Raw genomic sequence first — 25,899 nt, forward strand, 5'->3', positions numbered from 1 at the left:
TAATAAATGAAACAAACTGTCAGTGTTGCATATGTATACTTAAAGAGCTTCTAGAAAAATATTCCTTACACATAAAAATAGGTGCTTTTCTTCCCAGGCTGCCGAAACTCTATCTGTAGAAAGTAAATAACAAAGAATGACTGAGTATATATTCTACAGGTTATTAAATGCCAAGTAATTATGAGAAAAGATGAAAAGCACAGTGGCTGCACCACTTCCAGAGAGTCACAGCAGAGCCACCCCCACGAGGTTATGAAGGAAAGAGACGTTCTGGAGACGGCTTCAGCCTGAACGGAATATACCAAGAGCTGAGAAGACAGTCTCCAACGTAAAGCCACGAGTTTGTAAACACTCAGCTCTGGATGCAGCTTAGCTCCAAATTAAGCAGCATATAAATCTGTGCCTTTTTGAAAAGAAGGTAAAATACGGTCTTATTGTAAAGAGCTCAAGTCCTCCCTGGGCTTCCTCCCCCAGGCCCTGCCCTGCCCTGGCTAACCACTGCTCCTGGTGGCCTGCCGCCCTGCTGGGCACACATGTCCCTTCGCTACAGTGTCTGACACCGACGGCTGTCCCCTTTACTCTCTTCCTGCCTGTCCTGCTGGGCACACGTGTCCCTTCGCTGCAGTGTCTGACACCGACGGCTGTCCCCTTTACTCTCTTCCTGCCATCCTGTTGGGCACACGTGTCCCTTCGCTGCAGTGTCTGACACTGACGGCTGTCCCCTATACTCTCTTCCTGCCTGTTCTGTTGGGCACACGTGTCCCTTCGCTGCAGTGTCTGACACCGACGGCTGTCCCCTTTACTCTCTTCCTGCCTGTCCTGTTGGGCACACGTGTCCCTTTGCTGCAGTGTCTGACACCGACGGCTGTCCCCTTTACTCTCTTCCTGCCTGTCCTGTTGGGCACACGTGTCCCTCCACTGCCATGTCTGACACCGACAGCTGTCCCCTATACTCTCTTCCTGCCTGTTCTGTTGGGTACACGTGTCCCTTTGCTGCAGTGTCTGATACCGACGGCTGTCCCTTGTGCCCTCCGCTTCTTTCCTCCATCAGTATGAAGCCCCAGGTCACGCGTGTCACGCTCTCGCCTCACAGTGTGGGCAGCCCACTGTCACGTGTACGTAGGTATTTATGCTCAGCCTGCCGCAGCGACTCAGACTCTGACTTAGAAAGAGTACTATCGCAGCATCTCCCTACACACACATCTGTGGATGGAAAGAGACACCCCGGATCGAACCCGGACATGCCCTGCCAGGTGTCCGGCACACGAGGGGTGCAAACTTACCCCAAAAACGCACAAGAGTAACCCTGACATGCCCTGTCAGGCATCCGCCACGCGAGGGGTGCCTGTACTGCTTCCTCCTTTGCTTACGAGACAGCCGAAGACCAGCATGTCACTGCAGGCCAAATCTGCATTTCTTTCATTTAATCTCTGTAATTTAAGATACCAAAATCTTAAACACATGAAATAGGCTTTTTAACAGCCTAGAAATCTCGATTTAAGACTTAAATTCCAAAGGTCCCCCGTCTGCCCACAGGGCAAACTCCCTTCTACTATGAAGCCTCCGTGTTCTTTATACACTGGTTGCAGTCAGCTTTAAGTGAAAAATGAAGCTGCATTTTTTATAGAGGTTAGTGTCCAAAGCCAACAGATGTAATGCCCTTTAGTGGCTTGTGTGGGTAAACCTTTTAAAAATCTATGGCCATTGTGACCCCTGTAAATTATTCATACTGCAGTTCATTTCTCCACAGGGCCATTAAGTTTGTTTTTCCTATTTGACTGTAAAAGCTCTTTATATGTTAAAGACATGCTTTTTTTCCCTGGTTTCTCAATAGTTCCGTTGTTTTTCACCAGCTGGGTTTACGAGATGATTTTCATTGAGGTAAAAGCACCCTCACTTTACGAAGAGCCCAGGGTGAGGCTGACGTGACTAGTTTCCAAGTGGCTCTTTCCCAAAGGTGCTGCTTTACTAAGGCATTCCCTCCTTGCAGTCTGTATGTCTCTTTGCAGGGCCTTATCTACTCGTTCTTTCCCCCTCAGGGCTCTGTTAATTTTTGTGCTAGCACTGCTGTGGTAAGTAGAGTGAAGAAACTCTCTGGGCCGACTTGCTGGCTTGCTCTGGGCCTCATTTCACCGGCTGGATGCCAATGCTGACACACCCTGGACACCAAGGAGAAGGCTCTCTCCAGACCTGCGCCCGGCTGCTGCCACCAGCACTTTTCCAGTTAAACTTATGGCAATTACATACTTATTTAACATTTATGCAAATGAAATTGAGACAGAAAGTGAATCACTGTTTCTGTGAACACTGAATCCTTTGGAAAGACCAAACAAAAGGCAAATTGTTTAAAAAAAAAAAGTGTATAACTAGAGAAGGGATAAATGATTGCAAAAGCCTTGGAGTCAGATGATAAAGATGAAGACTTCTGCCATCGTGGTTGTGTCACAGCCCCTCCAGGGGAGCCTCACCTGGACGCCCCGCTCTGTGCCTGGGGATGTCTGTATGTGGCACAGGCAGGTGGCCTCCTCGCGGGCAAGACTGGTGAATGGTGCGTGTGGGTATTTCTAGTCAAAACAAGATGCTTCTGACCCGATGTTAACTGTGCTGCTGCTGCTTAAAGCACCAGCTGTCCTGGCCTGCAGAGCACTTCTACTGTAATAGCACATTGTACTGCTACAGGGCACGACTCCCTCTGTGCCTCTGTTTTAAATTTTTCACGTTCTTGCTCATCACTTTTTCAGATAACCACAGAATCATCTTGTCAAGATAAAAACACACCATCCCACAAACACTCCTCAGGTTTTCACTGTGTGAAATCTTTAAGGATTCTCCTCATTTCCCACTCACGTTCACTGTGACGTACATGTAGGTACCTGTGTTTACCGCTGTATGGCTACTGTCTCCCACACACCTGTGCGACTGCTCCCTCGGACAAAACGCAGGTGCTTCTGGACCTTTATTCCTCAATTTTCTAGGTACTCATTCAGTAATGAATGGGTTAGGTCTTGGTTAGCCACAAACATATGCATCCTTTCCTTCATGAAAGCCGAGAGTTTGCACCTTTACTGTTAGAGTCATGAGGCAAACGTACTAGTGCGACGTTGGGTGCTGCCCTGCACAGGAGGCCGCGCCCAGCTCCTTTCTAGAACTCAATTTCCTTAGCAGCGGCAGACAGAAGTGACACACACTGTCTCTACTGCCACCTGTCTGAGCTGGGTCAGAAGCGGACACGCTCACCTGTCAGCACAACTGCTGGTTTCGCAGGCCGTGGGAAATCCACACAGAGTCCCAGACCCTCCCAAAGGATGGTGGGAAATCCACACAGAGCCCCGGACCATCCCAAAGGATAGTAGGAAATCCACACAGAGCCCCGGACCATCCCAAAGGATGGTGGGAAATCCACACACAGCCCTAGACCCTCCCAAAGGATAGTAGGAAATCCACACAGAGCCCCGGACCATCCCAAAGGATGGTGGGAAATCCACACACAGCCCTAGACCCTCCCAAAGGATAGTAGGAAATCCACACAGAGCCCCGGACCATCCCAAAGGATGGTGGGAAATCCACACACAGCCCTGGATCCTCCCAAAGGATGGTGGGAAATCCACACAGAGCCCTGGATCCTCCCAAAGGATGGTGGGAAATCCACACAGAGCCCTGGATCCTCCCAAAGGATGGTGGGAAATCCACACAGAGCCCTGGACCCTCCCAAAGGACGGCTGGAAATCCACACAGAGCCCTGGACCCTCCCAAAGGATGGTGGGAAATCCACACAGAGCCCTGGACCCTCCCGAAGGATGGTGGGAAATCCACACAGAGCCCTGGATCCTCCCAAAGGATGGTGGGAAATCCACACAGAGCCCTGGACCCTCCCGAAGGATGGTGGGAAATCCACACAGAGCCCTGGATCCTCCCAAAGAATGGTGGGAAATCCACACAGAGCCCTGGAACATCTCAAGCCACTGCCCCAAATTCCTGCCCCAGTTCCCCAGGTGAAGATGAGGGAGCTTCCCCAGCGCTGACTTGGGGTCTTTTTTCTCATCTGGGAGGTTGGACCCTCTCCTCTGGAGGATCTGCCCGAGAGTGCACATCCACAGCTGCCTCACTGGGATGGGGAGACAGGTCGTGGCACAGTCTCTGCGAGCTCGGGACCCTCCCTTCACTCTCCCTACTGCTTTGTCACAACTGTGACTCCAAGGGAGCTTTGCCCTGTGCCTGCTCTAAGCCACAGCCCTGGCACAGCTACTGTGAAGTGCCCATTTCCTCCCAGGCTCCAGCTCCGCCCTGTAAGCCGCTCTCTCAGAGGGGCCATCTCAATCTGCCTCCTCCTCTTTGCAGGCATGCAGGCACCTGACTGTGAGCCTGTCCATAAACTGAGAAGATCCTAGAAAATCTGGACCTTTTCCTGACTCTCAGCCTTAGCTCTAGAGACAAACCCCGAGGGCCTGTCTCAGATCTGTTTACACAGAGAGTTAAATGCTTCAACACTGCACAGCTTAGGGCACCATTCTCATTATGCACACTGCCCTTTACTATCAGGAAGTTATTTTACAAACGACAAAGTACCACCCGCAACACCTGTCCTCAAAATCCTAAGCTATCACCTTTAATGGGCCCTGAGAGACCTGTGGGTGCCCCAACTTCCCAGGTGAGGACTTACAAGAAGCATGGTGGGTACCGTGCTCCGCTTTCTGCAGACACCACAGATGGACACAGCTGGGTGATCTCGAGGGTGAGGCCCATGTGATAATGGGAGTCCCATTCTGAGTCCCAGCAAGACCTCCCCGGCTTCTCAACAGCAGCCACCCAGCCTGTTTTTAAGAAACTGCTGTTCAAATCCCCTGCTGGAGCTGCGTGTCTTTCCTTTCCAGGCACTTACGGCGTTCCTGGGCTCCTGTATGGGCAGCTGCGTGCACTTCAGTGTTAAAGAGCTCTGCTTCCATGTAGGGCATGTCCTCTTTTTTGAGGTTTAAATGATGTTTTTTCCCTTGTGTATGGTTTCTCTGTTCTTTACGATAAAGTAATTAGGTACTGTGGTATACTGTAAACTATACCACTCAAGAGATACCAACCCACGACCGGCCACGCTGTCACCTACACCTGTACTATTAATGAATCAGTTTTCTTAGCTGGACACACTAAAAAAAATGTCAGCAGTGTTAAGAGCTCAGCTGCTAACCAAAAGGATGGTGGTTTGAATAAACCAGCCACTCCTTGGAAACCCTATGGGGCGGTTCTGCTCTGTCTTATAGGGTCACCATGAGACAGAATCAACTCGACGGCAATGGGTTTGGTTTGGTGGTTTAATACAAACCTTAACAGCATGGCTTGATGCACTAGCTTTACATTTTCTCCTAAATCACAGTAAAACCAACAACCACTAAACCAAAGTTCTGGAACCACCTGGCATGGCACTGGAGTCGGCTGGCTCCGGGGGAGCTGAGAGCCCGTCCTAGAGCCTGCATGAAGGAGAAAGCAATTCTGTATGCTTGTGCCCATGGTGACAGACGCCAGCCACACAGCTCCTAGACACTCACATCCAGTCATCTGTTCCCAAGTTTAGGGTTTGTATAAACTGCCAGAGTACACCCACAGTCCCCTAGCTCTAAAACTTGTCACATGGAAAGAGTTATCGAAGTAAAAGCAGGCGGTAACAGGCTACTGACCGTATATGCATTTTTATATTTGCTGCTCCTTTTTAAAGGTGGTTGCAGATTTTTTAACTAAACATATCACCTTGATTTAAGTAGTTAACTAGTAATTTTAGTAATTTTCAAGAAAGCTTTCTTTCTAAAAACTTACCAGAATATTTTCCCAAGTGCAAAGTCCGCAACATAAACTGTTATTAACCCTCTGCTGAGAATTGCTTAAATGGCCGTGAATGCTATTCATTCTTTGTATAACACCAGTTGTTTAAGAAGCAGGAAGGTTAAGCACACCAGAGTACTGGAAATAACACACTAAAAAGAAAGGAATAATAGATTGCGTACCAAAACCCCCAGGGAGGAAGACTGCTGTAAGCACATTTGTGAGTCAGAGGCAGAGAAGACAGACGCTGAGCACCTGGGGAGGCCCTTGGGCAGCATGCAGCTGGCAGAGCACGGCTCACTCAAGCTCTCCTGTGGGTTGCCTCAAGGAGAATACCAGGTGGAAAGGTAGTGCCTTAGCTTGTCTTTGGATTGGCTGAGGAAGTAACTTTGAAATGACCCATCTACTTCATATACCATGTTCACAAAGACTGATGAGGCCCCCGCAGTAAGTTATAGTCTTTTTGCTACTCAATTTAGCGATATACTTTAACAACGCAAGAGGAGACCCAATGAGGGTATGTACGGACCTGGTCTCAACACCAACGGGAATCAAGTCATGAACCAACCAAGCCCTTGCTGTCACAGTACTTCAGATTTTCAGATTATCGACTTTGTTACTTTGTTCCTTAAAAACAGCAACACATGCTCACATAAAAATCTGAAAATTAAAGTATGCATAGAGAAAAAAATCGACCACGATTCTATCACAGGCAACTCAGCCTATCAACGCTTTCTGTACGGTTCTCTGCATTTATCGGTTTTTTTCAACACAGTTAAGATCTTGCCATATGAATAATGGTGTGACCTAACACCATACAGTGAATTTAAATAGACTTTATCTTGAATTCTAGCACAAAGACTTGCACTTGTGAACACCTTTGTCAATGACCGACTTCAGACGTGAGCTGGAGCCTGAGTGTCCACGCAGTAGTTGCAGTCTGGACCACTGTCTGCACCAGCCCACAGCCAACAGCCCCAACCAGGACTCCAGCTTCCCTGGCTACTTCACAGTAACGCCACAGAAACAAAGCTCACCAGGGGCTTCTAGATGTGGAAGTTCAAGAGCGCTCAGAGAATCACAAAGACAGGCCAAACAAAATAACCGAGAATTAGCAGATGAAGATGGTGATGCGGGCATGGGCTTGGTCAGGCACGTCAAGGAGGAGCCCAGGAAGAGAAAAGGAGGAGGACTGGCAGAGCCCCAGGGAAGCTGAGAGCCAGGCTGCGCTCCTGCGGCAGCTGTTTTCCCCAAGGGCTCAGACTGGGCTCCAGGATCCAGACACACTCGGTCATCTGAGGCACGCAGTGGTTGGGCAGAGCTGCCTCCCCTACAGTGGAGCTTGGAGCTGACCTTGACTTGCTGGGCCTTATGTGATTTAGACCCGAGTGCTGGCCACGGCTCTTCCCTGAGTACAGTCAGTGCATTGAGCTCATCAGGCCCCTCTTACTGGGACCTGACTGGATCCTGGCCTGGAGCCGTGATGGTGAGCCCAGGCTGATGTCCACTCAGAGAGCTCTCACGTGCCAGGCATATGCTGAGGGCCCTCGTGGGCAGACCAGCGAGGCCACTGGCTGAGGCCACACAGAGTGCACACGTGGCACCAGCTCACCCTGGGTCACGGCATGGGCCATTTCAGAGGCCCAGTCAGGTCTGGAATCCCACCTCCTATAAACGCCATCTCATTCACACCAGCGGCTTGGGATCCAGCCCTCCTTCTTAAGAGGCAAGTATTCCCCCTCTGTCCTGCATCTAATTCTCCCTTTCTCCTGCTTCTTTTCTAACAACACAAACAGGTGAGCCTCTCCCACCTTAAACACAAAACCCTCTCCACAGGCACTGGGGTCCAGTACTGAGCTCAAGGTGAGCAGAGCAGAGCAGAGCAGTGCAGGGCCCTTCCACAGCAGTGGGTGACACATTTGAGCCGTGCCAGGTGGCGTCGAGCACAGGAAATCAACATGCTGAGTGCTGGGCAGAGTGCCTCTGACTGGGGGGTGGTCAGGTCAGAGTGGGCCAAGGAACAACTGCACAGGCCGGCATCCAGGGTGGCGAGAGCTGGCACCTGGGGGGGGCGAGAGCCCTGGGGGTCTGGGAGTACACTGCTGGGTGAGGGGAGAGCAGGGACAAGGAGGTGAGACAGGAGCAAAGATGGCCATAAAGGGTGCACAAGCAAGAACACGGAGCTTTGACCCTGGGTGTGCAGGTGTGGAGGAAGGGTGTGATGTCCCCCCGTCTGGACCTCACCCTCTGCAGTTCTGAGGTGTTGGTGCTCATGGCTCCCCAGGCTGGAGCTGGCTCTGATCCTTGCGACTTCAGTCAAACTGCTCTCACTTCACTCAGCAATCTGTTTACTGTAGAACCTGAGGACACGATGTTGCGCCGCCTCCCTCTGGGCAGCGCTCACATGGCGGCCCTATCTCCATGGAGGGCTGCGACAGCACCCTGTCCCATGTGCCTGCTGGGACGCCACCCACCCCATGGCCCTCTCCTCTGCAGCAGAGGCATACACAACAGCCGGCAAGCAGCACCTGGGCTGTCAATGTGCTTTTCATATTTTTAAAATATGAATCCATGGCCGACGTTTGTAAATTGAGGTATCTGACACAGACAGCGTGGATTCCTGCTTCTCTGGGAGAATCTGGAGCCCTGAACCCTGCTGTCTGGCATTGCCACGATCTGGTCTAACCTGCCGCAGGGTCCTGTCACTCTCCCTGCCTGACCTCCGCTGGGCCTGAGCTGGGCGTGGAGGCGGGCCTCCACTGTAGGAGTGTGCATCTAAAACCTGGGAGCCTCAGTCAGACACCCCAGTGCTTGCACTGACAAGGAACCACCCCTCTCACTGTAAAAAGGGCAAAGATGGACTCCAAACAATGATTTTATTGAGAAAGAAGGCTGTGAACTGGTGCCCAAAGACAGTCTTTGCTGTAGTGACAGACCGATAAGACCATTGCGTAGCTTTCTGAGCCACCAGCCCGCCCTTCCCAGTGGCCCTGGCCTCTGGAGGCTGTGAACGAAGCCTGACCAGGACTCCTGGCCACAGGCCATGACTCACCTCGGGCCTCTGGGGCAGAAGACAAGTAGAAGCAATGGTGGCAGCAGGGACACGCAGGGCTTGTGGGAGCTGCGCCGTGGCCTCTCTGGAGCCTGCCTACCCTCTGACCTTACACACCTCTGCAAACCCTGTGTGACTTGCTGTGATGCCACTCAGCACAGGGAGGCTCCACCTGCTCCACAGCCTACTCCCACCCTCTCCTTAGGAGCCCTGTCTCCCACCTCGGCTCCCTATGGGAGCTCATACACCCAACCACTGACTGTAGGTGTGTTCCATGCATAAGTGCACCAGTGACAAGCAAAGCTAACAATCAAGGTACTGTCTCCCCCATTTCTATTCCTTTTCTGTGCAACAAAGTTTACCGGCTTTAGGAATTCAGCAGAGGTACCCGAAAACCACATTTAACTCATGCAAATTCAGTGCAGGCTCTGAAAAAGGAAACAAGACAGAAGGAGTAGACCTTCCCCTCAGTGAGTTCCATCCTGGCCAAATCTAAGGGGGGAGCGGGATGTCCTGGTCTCTACGGAGCCCCGTCCTCACACAACGCCCCAGCGTGAGCATCTCATTGTTAAGTGTGATTAAAGTTTTTCACGGTGTGCCACACATAAGGGCTGTACATACAGAAACGCACGCCACGTGTACCACGCTTTGTGAGTGCTTCACAGAATGTTCCGGAACAACCCTGCCTAGCTGTGACACGGTTGTTCTGCACTGACTGCAGAATCTAAACACCAGGGAAAACACAGCTGTGTGACACAAGATCTGCTCTCTGACTCGAACAATTAAAGACACTTGATTTCACTTCATCACTTAAAGAAATCACCCAGGTTCTTAAGTTTAAGGGTTTTGAGAACATGGAAGAAAGTTCACTCAAGTGATTGATTTTTAAAGCCTAAAAGTGCTAATTTAGCATGTCAAAATTATACAGTAGTCTACTGCATACCAGTGCCAAAAGGGAATGCCAAGAGCACAACTATCATTTTTAGTAAAAGGTTGGCCCCAAGCGAAGAGCAGCTTCCATCTTAAAACAGAATTAAGCTCTGGCTGAACGTCCGATAACTAAATGACAGAGATGAGCGTCCCAGATGGATTCATTATATCGAACTTCCGTGAAAAGTCAACGGAACAGAGAAACACCAGTGGCTTTTGCAAAAGGTCCTTCACTCATTAAATATTTAATCACCAAATAAAATAACGAAAAGGAGCTGATATTGAGACCAAGGTCAAACACTTTAAAATAATTTCTTGAATAGAACTTCAAGATTCACCTTCAACTAATAATCTTTAAGTAATTAAAAAGATAAAAATAGCAGTCTGCGAGAGCGACTGAGAAGCATATCTGTGCAATGCGTGTCTGCTGTATCGTGCTGTCTCTCTCTTCAGAAAGCAGCGTGGCAGACAATGCTGGGTGCCTGCTCAGTATCTATTCTCCCCCTTTTCCTCCTAACAGAAGGGGAGGCTGGTGAGATTTAAAGGAAGTCAGTGGTGTGGCTTCTGGGACGATCCTTAAAGAGGGGCTGAGTCAGCTGGCACCTGCTTCTGCCTCTGCCCCTCGTCTGCCCTTTCCCAGGCTCCTGTGGCACCGTGCACTAGACCTGGACTGTCTACCTGAGGGAGAGAGACCCCTTGCTGGGCTGAGCCACTGTCGTGGATCTGTTACATGCAGGCTGAGTGTAACTCAGCATAACACAGCCACGCGGGTCGAGTACTCACAGTCGGCAGTGTATTCCACCTGGGCGGGCTGTGCAGCTGTGCCCTCGGCCGCCTGGGAGGTGGGCGTGGCACTGTCAGCCTGGGCTTTACGAACCAGCGCTGCAAGAGGGTGATCAGGGTCCACTACCTTCAAAGGCTAGAGACAGAGAAAGGACATGGTGTTATCATTGTCTGTATTTTGAACTACACAGAACTCTTCTGTTGCAAAAAGGCCCAACTCAACTTTACAATACAGAATGTATAATTCTCCTTCTAGCTTTATCTCTAAAACGCTTTCAGAATACTAAGGTCTTACCACATGCCTGGAGCCCTGGTGGCACAGTGGTTAAGAGCTATGGCTGCTAACCAAAAGGCTGGCAGTGTGAATCCACCCGCCGCTCCTCGGGAACCCTCAGGGCAGTTCTACTCTGTCCTACATGGTCAACTGTGAGTCGGAACTGACTAGATGGCAACAGTTTAAACCACATGCTTAGGAGCCCTGGTGGCACAGCAGCGAAGCACTCGGCTGCTAACCAAAAGGTCAGCAGTTCAAACCCACCACTCCACAAAGAGATGTGGCCGTCTGCTTCCATAAAGATTCACGGCCTTGGGAACGCTACAGGCAATTCTTCTCTGCCCTGTAGGATCGTTATGAGCCAGAATTGACTCAATGGCAATGAGTTTTTTGGTGTACCATATGCTTTCGAAAATATACACACAAATATGGACACCCATGGAGGTCCCTGACTGACTGTGGTTAAGTCCTCCAGCTTGTTGTGAGTTCCAGAGGAATTCAGGCAATGGAGAGCTATCATCTCCGTAACAGGCAGTAAGGGAAGGAAGCAGAGACGACTAAGACAGCTACCAATAAAACCTCTGAAGTCACTGAAAGCTCGAAATTTTGTCCCTCCTGAAGGAAATCTGTCATTTGTAATCACCAGCAACTTTTAGCATCAGATCTATCAGGAGTCGTTCCCTCAAGGGGTAGGCCCACTGTATGACTTCGGGACACGACATGTGTAGGCTGAATGGACTCCTTTTCATATCACAAATGGCAGAACGCAGGCATGCCTTAACCACAGACAACGCTGAGTGACTCCTTCATAGTAAGCGTCATAAGGGGAAGATCAGATGTAGAGATCCTTACTTTAAAATCACCTATAAAAGCGGCAGAGTACTTCAAGAAGCATATATTCTGAATACCTATAAAACCCAATCCTGTTATAGTGAAATATACATGACAAAACAATTCCAAATCTTAACCAACAGCCTACTTATGATAAATATCTCAAATGATAAAACTATAAGAAAATAAAAATAATTTGCTTATAAAATTTATACTGTGGTATATGCGAGAAATAGGCAAAGGAAATCCTCTGCCACCAAGCCAGAAACAATCTTCACAACACACCTCAATGATGATAAAACAAGATACAGCCATAATAAGCAAGAAACAGCGTGTTCAGTATCTTCCAAAATTAAATTCACAGACACTTTGTCAGGGCATGAAAAAAGTTCAATATTGAGATAAAAACCTTCATAAGCTCTTCAAGGCGATTGCACTTTTTGGACGCAAAGAGAGACGGATGCAGGTAATTACCGTCTTCTTCATCATCGTCGTCTTCGTTGTCAGAGGTGACCCCTGATTCTGAAATTAAAATTACACTTTTTTAAAACTGTGCTTTAGATGGAGGTTTACAGAACAAATTAGTTTCTCATTAAATAATTAATACACATACTGTTTTGTGACATTGGTTGCCAACCCCACAACATGTCAACGCACCCCCTTCTCCACCTTGGGTTCCCCATTACCAGCTTTCCTGTCCCCTCCTGCCTTCTCATCCTTGTTCCTGGGCTGGTGTGTCCATTTAGTCTCATTTTGTTTTACGGGCTCGTCTAATCTTTGGCTGAACCTAATGAGTGGCTTCGGTACTGAGTTAAAAGGGTCTTTGGGGGCTAAAATTACATTTTAAAACTGTTATGAAGCAACGAAAAATGTACAAAATAACTTAAGTAAAAACTTACAAGCAGACAAAGGCAGAGCTATATATGGGCATTTCTTGGTATCTATCAAAAAAAAAAAAAAAAAACACGCCTGGCAAATATTCCCTACAGCGCTGCCATCCAAGTTTTCAGAAGAAAGCCAGAGAGAAAGGGAGATGGATCATGACCGTCTGGCAACTTCCCTCCAGCATTAACGAGTCTGAAGGTATTATGTGTTATTTTAACTCACTGAGCTGTTTCAGTTTTCTTTTGGAAAAAAGGCAAAAATCTTACTGACGTAATGGAATTACAATGATTTATGATTCCTGTTAACAACAGAAATTAGAAAACAGCAATAAACGAACTAACTTGGGAAGATGAGATCTGCAATAAGATTTACACAACTCTGATTTTGAACATAGGTCAGCTGAAAAAAACAAAATTTAATGGAAGATTACATATATGCACACACACACACACACACACACACACACACACACAAATAAATACAAAGAGACTGTTCTCTGAAAGTACTAAGAATAAAGTTAACTGGCCTTTGTGTAAGAGCACCAAACACAGACATGATTACAAATCTAAGAGTTTTGCAGCAGATACTCTGGGTGAGACACGGACACTTCGAACTACTCTTGTAACCCTCAGGCTGCGGGACAAGTGTACTTCATGAGAAGGCCCAGGGAGTGTGAGCCCCTGCTGTCTCAATGACGTGTTAAACAGCCAACACTGGAGATGCCCCAGGGAGTGTGAGCCCCTGCCATCTCTATGACGTGTTAAACAGCCAACGTTGGAGATGCCCCAGGGAGTGTGAGCCCCTGCCGTCTCTATGACGTGTTAAACAGCCAACATTGGAGATGCCCCAGGGAGTGTGAGCCCCTGCCGTCTCTATGACGTGTTAAACAGCCAACATGGGAGATGCCCCAGGGAGTGTGAGCCCCTGCCGTCTCTATGACGTGTTAAACAGCCAACAAGGGAGAAGAAACATCTCGCAACCTAGAAGATGATGTCTGACAGGACCAGTATTGAAGCATATCTCACCTACCTGTAAAAATACCCCATCAGAATTCAGTGTGCCTTTAGGGTATATCATGGAGCCTCAGGTGACACACAGGCCCAGCCAGCAGGGTGTCCAGCCTGCCCAAGCGGCAGCCTGCCCAAGCGGCAGGGTTTCATAAATACCCTAAGGACTCTGAAGTCTCAATCTCAAGCCGGCCTCTTTAAGAGGAAGAGCTTTTATACCTCTTCCAGAGCTCTCCCCAGCCCCACAGGTCAGAGTCTGAACAGGACAGGGGTGGCCCCACGTACTTTTCTTCTCCTCGCTTTTGTTTTCGGCCAGAACTGTGTAGCGCCCCTCCTTCATGGCTTTCTGGATGAATTTGTAGTAGGGGTTGAGGTAGTGATCGAAACGCAGGAAGTCAAACTGTGAGTTCCGGGCCTGCTTGGCTTTCAGCATTATTTCAAACTGGGCGCCCTGCTTGCACACGAAATTGGCTGTGCGTTCAATGATAGCATGCATTTTTGCTGTTGGTGGCTATGGGAAAACACACATATTCATGTTACTCACTTTTCCTCTGTCACTGGCCATGTGATTGAATTAACGAACAGAAATCACTAGGTTTCACAGCCATTTATAGGAAACAAGACTCAGGTCCCCTGAAGAGGCCAATGCGTACTCTGAGGAGTTGGGAAGGACCCCCTGGCTCTGCACCTGGTCACAGGACCACCCCTGTCTGCTCTGTATCTCACCAGTATTTTGTGGGGGAAAAACTCACCTACCAAGGCAGCCGGTTTCATCTTGCACAGAACTGACAGGAGGCAATTTCTTTTTTCACACCAAGTCAGCACGTTTCCTATACAACAGGGCTCACGATCTGGGTTGCAGATGGGCCTCAGGTTTTGTACATACACAGTGAAACCTGCGGCAGCTGAAACTTCATGGGACTGGCTTGTTTTTCTAGGGCTCCTAAGTTTTCCGCTTTTGACAGAATGTGGTCTTACCACCTATCGGTCGTTTTAGCAGAAAAGATTTGAACTTTCCTTTTCTGACAGGTTTCCGCCTTACACGGGGTGCGGTTTTCGCAGGTTTAACTGTGTATGCACTTTTTTAGGAATAGGGCCCAGGTCTCAGTAGGTTCCTCCAGGACTCTCAGGGTCCCTCCTCTTCCCTCTTTCTTCTGGGACTGTTTTTACAGCCGGGAGGCTCCCTCTGACACCAAAGCTTTGACCATCAACGCGCTCATGCCATCTTTCCTCCCGCAACTGACCTCGCCGACGGTTACACGCACATCCCTTTCCAGCAAGGTGTGGCCTGTGCAGGAGCCCACCGACATTCCCTGAGACAGTGGGCTGGACACCACGGGGGAAGACAACCAGGTGTGGGCGGCCAGGGCCGAGGCGAACAGCCACACTGGGGGTCCCTCCAGGTGGTGGTCGGTCTGCTGTCTTATCGAATTTACTTCTAGACCTTTACTGCACATGCTGCTAGCAGGTCACGTCCACCACATCAAGTATTGACGCTTCCTACCCACTCGAGACCCGTGATGCCAGGCGCTGGGAGCTGCTTGTCTAAAACACCCTTACTATCAACAAAGGGGTCATTACCAGCAAATCACACGCAAATGGGATGGAAATTATCCTCATTAGAAATGGGCAGCTTTTAAGATGCTTATTATAATTTCAGGGCCTCATCTGTCATAAAATATAAACAGCTTAATTCACAAGTTTAATCCCGAACTAACACGATCTTTCGCGTTTAAAAAAGATAAACGTTGCTAAATAATGTTATTTACTGACCACAAAACAAGTTAGATTGTCTGTTAAAGGCCCACCATACCAGTTTCTACACACTTTACACCGAAGTATCGATCCTGATACAGTTTTCACTGGGCTTCACAGGAAGGTTAATCTTAGAACTGTATTTCAGCTATTTCTGACCACTTCAAAGGAATGGTCCTCAAAAGGACACGTCGTTCCCCCCCGCCCAGAACAGGCTTTCTCTATTGATCAAGCCAAATGGTTGATCCAAAATTTCTTAGAAGCAGACCTATTTATACTATGCCTACGGTGGTTAAAAAGCAAATGTTAGGTAGTTTTACAGAGCAACGATGATTACAAACAAAGCATCTTATTAACATATCCAAAGTCTGCAAACAGAGCAAGTACAAATGAGATGTTTAGTGTGGAAAAAGGCATCCTTTGCTCTCTTTATTACATAAATTCACGGTAAGTTCTTTTTCTACTCAAGAATATCGTGATCATTCCTCATGTAAAATTTTTAGTAAATATATAAATATGCATATATTACAAAGATTGACAGAAAAAGGGAAAATTTTTTCTCTAATTTAAATCCAACGGGAAAGCCACGAATTTTTTTTTTACTCCTTACTCTTCACGCAAAAACCTCAGAGAGCTTGTACTAACAAAGTTCCTAATCCACGGAGCTTAGTTTCAAAACTGAGAATCCTCTAAAGTCCCTGCTTTCTTTACCAACTGCCCGACCTTTCCTGCTTGGCAAATCACACAACCCTCTCTGCCCACTACGGCAGTGACGATTCATGTCCATACTTAGGCCAAAAAACAGAACTTAGAATGCAGATCCTTGCAGTCTACTTTCTCCTCTCACACAGACCAAACCAAAAACCAAACCCGTTGCAGCTGAGCTGATTCCGACTCACAGTGACCGTATAGGACAGAGCAGAGCTGCCGCACAGCGTTTCCAAGGAGCAGCGGGTGGATTCGAACTGCCGATCTTTTAGTTAGCAGCTGAGCTCTTAACCACTGTGCCACCAGGGCTCCATATAAAATGACCTACTACAAAAAACAAAACAAAGCAACACAGTATTTCTCAAGAATACTGAAATACCAACACTATGGTAAAGGGAAAAAACATGCAAATCAGTGACTTAATTAAGCTCTCAAAGACAGTTTCCATATAACCAGAAAAATACTTCCTATTCAAGAGACATCTTTTTATAAAAATATTGGCAGAAACTCTTCAATAATAAGAGGACAAAACTGCTACATACTCAGGTTTACTTTGCTTTTGGGTCCAGAACAAAAATTCCATACACTCAACCTTAAAAAAGCGCTTTAGCATCACTATAGCTAAGGGAGCAGTAGTGGTTTGAGGACTTATCTCAAAGGTCTCCTAAGTAGGAGAAAAAGCATTTTCCAGAACAAGGAGGAAGACAACAGACACAAATACTTAAAATATACAAATACAAGTCTTGGGATATCAAATCTCCAGATAATATTTGTAGCTTTAATTACAGCAAAGGCTCAGTGGTAGAAACAGGTGGAGGAAAACATAAGACAAAAACCAAAGAAAATTTTACCTGTATTTGTAAGAGAAAAAAAAAATAAAGTGAGGGGGAGCTATACAGATGATGAAGGAAGGAATGGGGTAGAGGCAGCAATTTAGAGGGCTGTTCTGGTATCTCCCGTCATTACATCAAATTGAAGGGCAAAAAACCCACTACTCTCCAGTCGGTTGATTCAGACTCACAGCGACCTTGCAGGACAGAGCAGAACTGCCCCATAGGGTTCCCAGGGCTGTCATCTTTATGGAAGCAGGCTGCCACATCTTTCTCCCACGGAGCGGCTGGTGGGTTCAAACCACCAACATCTGGTTAGCAGGCGAGAACTTTAACCACTGGGCAACCAGGGCTCCTACTTGAAGGGCAAGAGCCACCAAGTTCACGCTGAACTAGAGTAGCAGCAAGGGACGGCAGCGAGACCGTGAGACCTATTCACCCGGTTAGTAGTTTCTCAGCATCTACTGAGCATCCAGTGACTCACTGTGCAGGACACAACCAAAAAGAATCCCGAATACCTGCTTCTGTGGCAGATGTCTGTAGTCCAGTTAGGAAAATGTCAAAGACGAAGCTTCGCGCTGAGTATGAATACCCGCCCCGCCCCACGTACACGTTTCAACACTTCCTAATAAGCATACAGAAAAGCCCCACAGACACGTGAGGCAAGAGAGCATCAGGGTTCCTGCCAACCTCGGTCTCGACATCTGTAAAACGGGGATAACAACAAGAGCTATATTCTAGGGTTGTCAGCATTAAGTGAGATAATACATAAAGAGCCCCTAGTACAGTGCCCTCAATCGATGCTCAGAAAAAGACGATGACACAACCACCACTCCTGGTCTTGGCTGACGCCCATCATGACTCACACTGAACGGTAACTGAGCCAGTGAGGTGAGTGCAGTGCGGAGACCTGCCCCACTAGGAGGGAACTGGCTACACGGTACTCAGATCAGGAGGAATTCCAACTTGCCTGTCCTGTCCCTGAATACGTCAGGGGGACCTCGTCACCCCAAGTAAGAAAACTGGGCTGAAGCAGGAGTGCTTGGAAGTCTTAGGGGAAGATATATATCTCAAATACCCACAGATACCAACCCAGATAAAGCCAGAACACAGCGACTAGACAAAACGCAAAGCTGCCTTGAGAGAGACTGTTTTTAAGCCTCAAGCGTGGGTGACACCCCATTACCACTACTGGGTTAAATCTGGAGGTGGGTTCAGCTATATGATTTCTGAAATGTATCTGACATTTTCATTCGGAGAAAAGTAAGTGGGGTATGAATTCTTCCTTATTAACAAACTCACAGATCATTTTAAGCCATCATACAGCTACGAAGCAGTTAGGAGGCAGTAATGATTGGCGCTGAGTTCTCACACAAGCAGCATTTAGTAACTCCAGTAATAAAAATGCAGAGTAGCAGTATCTATGAAGCAGAAACACATACCAGTTCCACGTCAGGTGGTACATTCAATCCGAACGGGGCAATGAATGGCTCTTCACTGTCCTCCAGATTTTCAGCCTCGTTTTTTTCTACATAAACATAAATCAATAAATAAAACACCTACACGACAACAAGAATGCCCACCAACAGTACGCGACAACTGCCGACTCTTCGCCTCCCTATTATTACATCTAGAAACACTTTCCAGTTTTCTGCCCCATTCCACCGCGTGTAAATAGCTCAGCCATTTCACCAACTTCCAGCGTGGTGGGAGGTGGAGCAGCAGAGTATGTGCCTGGGGTCAGGTCATTGTGGGAGCCCCAGCCCTCTGCTTACTGGCTCTGGCCTCCTGATGCCCAGAGTGCCTTCCCTGCTCTCAGCCTGCTTCCTCGTGTGTATAAGTGGACAATTATCATCAACTCCAGGGCTGTTGTGACGTTCAAGTGACCATAATACCTGACACTCAGCAGTACTCGGTAAGTGTTCATTTCTCTTCCCTTCCCAGCCTCTCTCTTTTTATTAATGTGTGCATTTAATTGATATCACTAAAACCTCTTTTCAAACTATTTCTGTGGAATCCAGTGGTATCAGGCATAACAAACACAAGGTACTCAAGTGCTATACATTATAACTTCCTCAGTTCTAAGGTACCTAAATACATTCCAATAACTCAAATGATTACCAACTTAAAAGTACAGTGAAATGCATAAAAATATAGTAAACTTACAGAGACTGACATTTTAAAAAATTTTAACATTTACTGACATTTTTATTTTGAAAAAGATGCTAAAAAAAGTGAACATTAAATCTCCATTAAAATGAATAAATTTGACTGTTAGTGGCACTGGGCTCCAAATTGAATTCTATTGTGTGTGTGCATGTACGTACGTCCACAGGTGTGTATGTGTGCGTCTACATACATGGCGCTTTATTTCTCTCAGTGCAAACTCAACATAAAAAGTCAAGTTGTAAGTTTCACATGGGCCCAACTCACATTAAAAAAAAAAATTATTACGATATAAGGCAAAATTCTGAGAACATGATTAAAGAAAAAAGAAATCAAACTATAAAACAATATGGAGAACTTTACGGTAAACAGAAAAGCATACTAAAACTTAGAAGAGAAACTAAGTCATAATGCAGTTCTTAAAATCCAGTAATTATAACCAAGTTTAATATTATTCAGCTCAATAATTAAAGGAAACAATAGTTCAACACCTAGAACAGGGCTTGGCAAACTTGTTCTGTAAAACGCTACAGAGTAAATATTTTAGGCTTTGTAGGCACAGGGTCTCTTATGCAGCTACTCAACTCTGCCACCGCAGGGCAAAAAAGCAGCAACAGACAATAGGTGAACAAATGATCATGGCTGTGTTCCAATAAAACTTTATTTAAAAAGGCAGACCGGATTTAAATATCCGGCCTGTGGGTCGTAGTTTGTGGATCCCTGCTCTGGAATGTTAAGGAATTAATATTATGGACTTTTGTAAAGATTGTCACTACGATCTTGAAAAAAACAGCTGGCCTTTACAAATTTCAATTCTTCATTGACTGTATGTATTCTTTTCTTTTGATTAAAAACACTATGTATTATATTTAGGAAACCCTGGTGGCATAGTGGCTAAGTGCTACGACTGCTAACCAGGGTCGGCAGTTCGAATCCTCCAGGTGCTCCTTGGAAACTCTATTGGGGCAGTTCTACTCTGTCCTATAGGGTCGCTATGAGTCAGAATCGACTAGACGGCGGTGGGTTTATTTATAGCAGAAATAATGTATGTGGTTCAGAGACAAGACAAGACAAAATCTGAACTATCTAGAACCCTAAAAGGAGGACCTGTTCTGGATAACTGAATGAGAGCTTACTTCTTGGACCCTGAAGAACACTTCCAATGCATCAGAACATGTCGGGGGTGGTCAGGTTCAAAAGTCCACACAAAAGGTGTTGGGTATCACACAGAGTTAAAATCACACTTGAAAAATCTCTTTAAAAGCTCAGAGAGTATTTGAGATGTTGTATGTACAACGGTAATTCTTTTGCCCACAAAGTAGTGAGTAGGACTAAGGGAAGTTAAAAAAGGAAAGTCTCTACGACATGTCTGGCCCTATATCCTATTATTCTGTTAAGATAAAAACCCTTGGTAAGTGAGGGTAAGGGGAGAAGCCTAGTGCACTGCTGTGCCTGCGGGGCATACGTCCATTCTCTGTTTTAACGTTAAACCTCTATAACTGCTTCTTATACACCAAGAGATTTGTTACCTAAAGATAAACCAAATAACGGATCAAGTTAGCTCTTATATCCCCATCTGATGCAACTGCAATTATTTTAAACATTTTAAATGGGTTTCTGAAGTTTAGCACACGCTTTTGCAGTTCTCCCTCCCTTTATAAATAAAATACCCTGAATGTAAGTGAGCCATCCTCACTGTTTCTGGTCGTATGAGGTGAGCACTGGTGAGGAGCTGTGGGAACAGTGCTCTCGGGCTGACCCCAGAGACGAGGCGTATCTGTCACTGCACTATGTGTGCCCAGATTTTAGAGGAGTGCCATTTTTATATTCAAAGTTTCCAGAGTTAACCCAGAAAAGCATAAACTGAAAAACATTTATTTCACATACACGTTATTTTAAAGTATCGTAAGCAGTACATGCCTCGGTCCTACCAACACGAACAGGAAGTCTGTGGCGATGTGTTGTTTAGTAATAACTGTAACTCCGCAGGGGTCCTTCTGCTGGGCATCTGTCACTGTTTCAGCTGGTGGTACAGTGGGTAAGTGCCTGGCTGCTAACCAAAAGGTCAGCAGTTTGAATCCACCATTCGATCCTTGGAAACACTATGGGGCCAGTTCTACTCTGTCCTATAGGATTGCTATGAGTTGGAATTGAACCGACAGCAATGGGTTTGGTTTTGGTTATGTAGAGGCAGGTTACTAGGAGGGTAAGGCCACATTAACTTATTCCAGCTAATGCCCATCCTTTTAACGGCCCAAGTATGGATCACTAACGATACCAATACATAAACTATCAATCTGGAAACAAAGAATCCGGAGTGAGTTATTTTCTGTTACCTGAATCTGAGAGAAATGAATGACAAGGCAACTCAACCCAATACAGCTCACGAGAGAAAGTCGGACTCCACTGTCCATCCTCGCTGAGATTAGCACTGTTACACCACAAGAAGGAGCACCACTCAAGTCCTCAACGTGTGTCAGAGGGATGCTATAATCACGGGGCTCTGTAAATGTGCTGAGGACTTGGCCTGACCATTACACGTGTGGCACACAGTGGGCCAACGTGATCCCGGGCTGTCTACCCTGCTTACCTCTCTGTTTAGAAGGTTCCTCTTCCTCCGTTGGTTCTGAGGGGTCATAGTAATCACTGCCATAAGTGAACCCCACTGCATTATAGCTCCCATCCTCTGCTAGAGCTTCACTCAACCGCTTATATTCTTCCTCTTGAATAAAAATGAGAATTTTATTAACAAAAATGGAAATTTACTGAGAAAACTTTTAAACATGTCTAATGTTGTAGCTATCGGTAACGCATACAATACGCTTTTTTCAACCTCTTTTTGAGGCGAAAATGTTTCTAAAAACGCACACTTCATGTCTATCAATATGTACTTTTGCCAGTACATGTTTACCCACAGACAGCAGAGTACACGTCTTTTGTGGAAAATTTCTTCCTGCTGGGAAAATTTGGGGATTAAGAACTGTATTAAAGATCCTTAAGGAAAAGACAAGAACATCAATTTTAATTCATACGATACTGTTAAGGAAGAACAGTTAAAGAGTTTGGTTTTTGTTTTTTTCAAATCCCAGTCTGCCCTCAAAAGCTGGGAAATTTCTTTGTAGCTCTATATATAAACTATCCTGAGGTCCTCTCAGATACGCAAAGACTCCTGTTTTTCCAATCCACTGGGTACTGTCAAGATAATATCAGAAAGAGTGAGTATAAAAAAATGAATGGGAGTAAATTTTTAAATACTTAAAATTTTAAAAAAAGTTTGTGGCTTAAGTAAGTTTTTCTTGAGCAGTACCTTGCCTTGCCTCCTCCTCAAGCAAGTCCGTATGCAAGGCTAAATACCTCTCTTCATCACACAGGGCATCTATTCGTGCCTCCTCTTCTGACAGCTGGTAATCTCTGTTCCAGGTAGAATACTCAGCATCGTACTCGGAAAGGTCATGCAGGTGACCACGTCCATCATATCTGTAATGTGAACAAACTGGTCAATGGAAAGGAACTGAAGTCTAGGTCTGTGTGTGTGCGACAATGTACATACATACTTACCAATTAAAATAAAGAAGTAAAAATATTAAAGCAAATATAAAAATTCCTCAGATTTATATTTAATTTGGCTAGTCATGTCTTGGTTACTTTTAAAGTCAAGTTATCTTAATAAAGTCTAAATTTCTTTCTACAGTATAATAAGACTTATAAATAAAGGTAAACAATCTTTTAATAATAACATAAATGGTATCCGCTTCACTGGCAAATCTTACCGTTTATGTATGGCTAACCATTCAATGCCACTTGCAAAAAAAAAAAAAATTATTTTTCTGAAAAGTCAAATAGCTTACATTCACACAAACCCGAATACATAAATACCTATCCGTAAGAACCAAACGGTCGAAATTTCCTCGCTTCTTTCTGCTAGTCCCGAACTCTCAGGAGAGATCTTCACCAAAGAAACTTGCGTCCATTGGAGGTAAAATCTTGGCTAGGCTCGCCCCCTAGCCATTTGGCTGAGGAAATAAGTGCTGGGTTATGTGATAGAGAGACACACATACATAGGAACAGTAACATATACATGCAGTTTAAGGAGGTTCACTGGAAACAGAGCAAAACCATTAGAAGATGCAGCATAAATATTTTCTTCCGAACTTTTTACCCCCAGGAAATAACATACATGAAGACACATCCACGTTCGTCTTGCATGGACCGATAGGTATTATAGCCACATGAAGACTAAAAACAGTACTTTGTGCTATGCTTTTAACAGAAAAGACTCAATCAGTATGCTAATCGTCAGCACGCATCTGTTGGATAGCAAATCAGTGAGTTAGTGAATTTTACTTAAAACACTCAGATTTAGGGTTGCAAAAACAAATGTAGAGCAACAAACAAAAGTTTGCCAAATTATTTAATGCTGATTTTTGTAACAGGACAAAAAAATATTAACTAAAAAAAGAGACATTTACAAGGGGTGGAGGGGGGAAGGCCAAAAATTCCAGAGTAGCCAAGTTACTGCATTTTATTTAATTTCACTTTGCTGTAAACCTCCTTAACTTACAAATGTAGGTCATTATTTAAAGATATTACACACGTACATGTGTAGAGTCTGCTCCCCACCAGTTGTGGAAGACCTAACTCAAACTACACAGATCGCTGTGAAAACCGTATAAAGAGCTCAGTCTTCATCGCTTACCAAACTTCAATAAACATCACAAGGAGCACTTGGGAAAAGCAAGCTGCCTGGTAACTGAGGCAACATCGCTCCATATGCCCCCAGGTTTAAAGGCACAGCTTGTCTGAGCAGAGCAAGAGCCATCAGACGCAGATCTCAGCTGGTCTGGCAACCCTTCCCTCACAAGTCCTTGTTTTCTAGACCTAACTCCAAAAGCAAACGTCAGGGGTGGAAACAGCCTATTTGGTCAATAATGTGCTCCATTCTGGCCAGCTCAGGAGTCACCCCTACAGTCATGTTCCAGAACTTTGTAGAATCCAGTTTTAATGGTCTCAAACGATGGATTTCCTTCACTTGGAGGCTATTCCACAGTTTAACGGTTGGTCACAGTTAGCTTTTCAGTCCGGGCCCCAGAGGTAGTGTTGCCAAATCGGCTAAAAAAAAAACCCCAGTGAGGGGAAAGGAGGGTCTGACAAAAAAAGGGAAGGAAAGGGGAGCAAACAGCCTACATCATGTAACGTCATCCTTTTCAAATCAGACACCTTTGGACATCCCAGTTCTGGGAACCCTCTGCCCCGATCCTAAACATCTTCAAAGGGTGATTCCTTAGAGCAGGTTTGATTTGAAAAGGAGCAACACACTTCTATCCCAGCTCCACCCTTCAGTTCTGAGAGACGGTGAAACCGGCCCTAAGAACACTGGCTCCAAGAGTGTCATCACGAAGTCAACTGGCCTCCGATTTAATGGCAACTTCACCCACTAACGGAATCTGCCCATCTTGTCGGATTACTACAGGGAAAGGGACCAGATGTCGTTCCGGCCGTGTAGGGGCGCTCCACTGTGGAAGGCGCTGGAGGCGGAAAAGGCTCAAGGCTAACGCACAGGGTCCGGGAGAGGCTTCTAGCCCCCGCCTCACCGGCGGCGTTTCGCATTCATCTGCGGGAGCGCCGGCGGCAGCCCCCGCAGGTCAGGAGAGGCCCGGGGCGCGGGCCGCCTCCACAGCCGCCAAGTGGAAGCCAGCGACCGGGGCCGGGTCGAGAGGGGCTGCGGGAGCGGAGACGGTCCCCACGGCGGCAGACGCGGCGCGTGATTCCAGCCAGCGCCTTAGGGCAGGTTTCACCGTCCCCACCCCCAAAACCAGGAGGAGGCGGGGGCAGGGGAGGGAGCCCCCGGGCCCCCGCCGGCTCCGCAAAGCCCCTTTTAGTCCTGGCCACCAAGTCAACATCAGACGAAATCAAGCGGGTGAGGGAAGGGGAGGGTCGGCGGGTGAGGGGAGGAACCGACCTGTCGATGAGGATCTTGTGGTCCCCCATCCAGGGGATGAGATGCTGCCCCTGTTCCTGGGCCAGGGCCCGCTCGTCGTCCCGGAACAGCTTGCAGGCATAGCCGAAAACCAGGAGCTCCACTCGGTTCCCCCCACCGCCGGCGCCGCCGGGCCCGGCCTCCTCCTTCGCGCTGCTTTTCCTCTCGGCTTTGGCGCGGCCTCCGCCCGCGCCGTACATGACAGCGTCCCCGGCTTCCAGGCTGATCGTCTTCTGCGCGGCGCCGAGGGCCCCGATGCTTCCGCCTGGCCTACCCCCTCAGTCAAACGCTCTGCATCGCGGGCCCAACCTTAATACGGCCGCCATAGCGGGCAACAAAATGGAGGCAACGCCACTTCCGGCGAGAGGTAGCCGCACATCCGGCAGGGGTTTCGGCAGATTCGTAACCCGTCAGGCCTGTTTGAACCGCTAGAAAATATTCTACCTTTAATTTTTAGCATCCAGGAGCGCCTTCACGATAGGGAACATTGTGTACAGACGGGAGCGCATTTTTTTTAGTCTTCGTTTTCTCAGGCGGCTGCAACGAGTGGCTACGAAAGTGCGGAGTGGAACCGCGCGCCGGCTTCATCGTGGCCGGGCGGAGGCGTTGATCGCATCCGAGCGGAAGAGACCTGGGTCCGAGCGGTTGGCGACGTTGCCCGCCTCGCCTTCCGGGCCCACCGCGGGGGCTGGCGCCTTCCTGCGCGCCTGGAAGGCCTCCGACCGTCCCGAGCCTCGTCGTCCCTGATGTCGCCGGGGCAGGGGTCCCGTGGGGGGTGGGGCGCCGGCCAGGCTCTGCGCCGGGCGAGCCGCTGCCGTTTGAGGCCCTGCTGGCGTCCTGATCAGAAGGGCCGTGACCCCTATCCCGCCTCCGAAGGCTTCCACAGCAGGTGT

The 25,899-nt window shown here is 47.3% G+C and overlaps 1 protein-coding gene across 5 annotated transcripts in view; it reads right to left on the bottom strand.

Moving 5' to 3' along the window:
* Nucleotides 1-25,535, bottom strand: part of SFSWAP (splicing factor SWAP) — an 80,112-nt gene extending 54,577 nt beyond the window's left edge. The window contains exons 1-7 of one of the 5 annotated variants that reach the window (XM_064272030.1): nt 24,989-25,104; nt 22,384-24,138; nt 21,620-21,751; nt 18,306-18,391; nt 13,856-14,081; nt 12,088-12,200; nt 10,574-10,709 (exon numbers count right to left, since the gene is read on the bottom strand). In XM_064272030.1, coding sequence (XP_064128100.1) covers nt 10,574-10,709; nt 12,088-12,200; nt 13,856-14,081; nt 18,306-18,391; nt 21,620-21,751; nt 22,384-22,405 — 715 coding nt within the window. In that variant the 5' untranslated portion in view covers nt 22,406-24,138; nt 24,989-25,104. Of the gene's footprint in view, nt 1-10,573; nt 10,710-12,087; nt 12,201-13,855; nt 14,082-18,305; nt 18,392-21,619; nt 21,752-22,336; nt 24,139-24,988 lie in introns of all 5 variants that reach the window. The other 4 variants (XM_064272029.1, XM_064272026.1, XM_064272027.1 and 1 more) reach the window with 4 other exon arrangements.
* Between the last annotated feature and the right edge of the window lie 364 nt (nt 25,536-25,899).

Source organism: Loxodonta africana, chromosome 19 (genome assembly GCF_030014295.1).
Source record: "Loxodonta africana isolate mLoxAfr1 chromosome 19, mLoxAfr1.hap2, whole genome shotgun sequence".
NCBI lineage: Eukaryota > Metazoa > Chordata > Mammalia > Proboscidea > Elephantidae > Loxodonta > Loxodonta africana.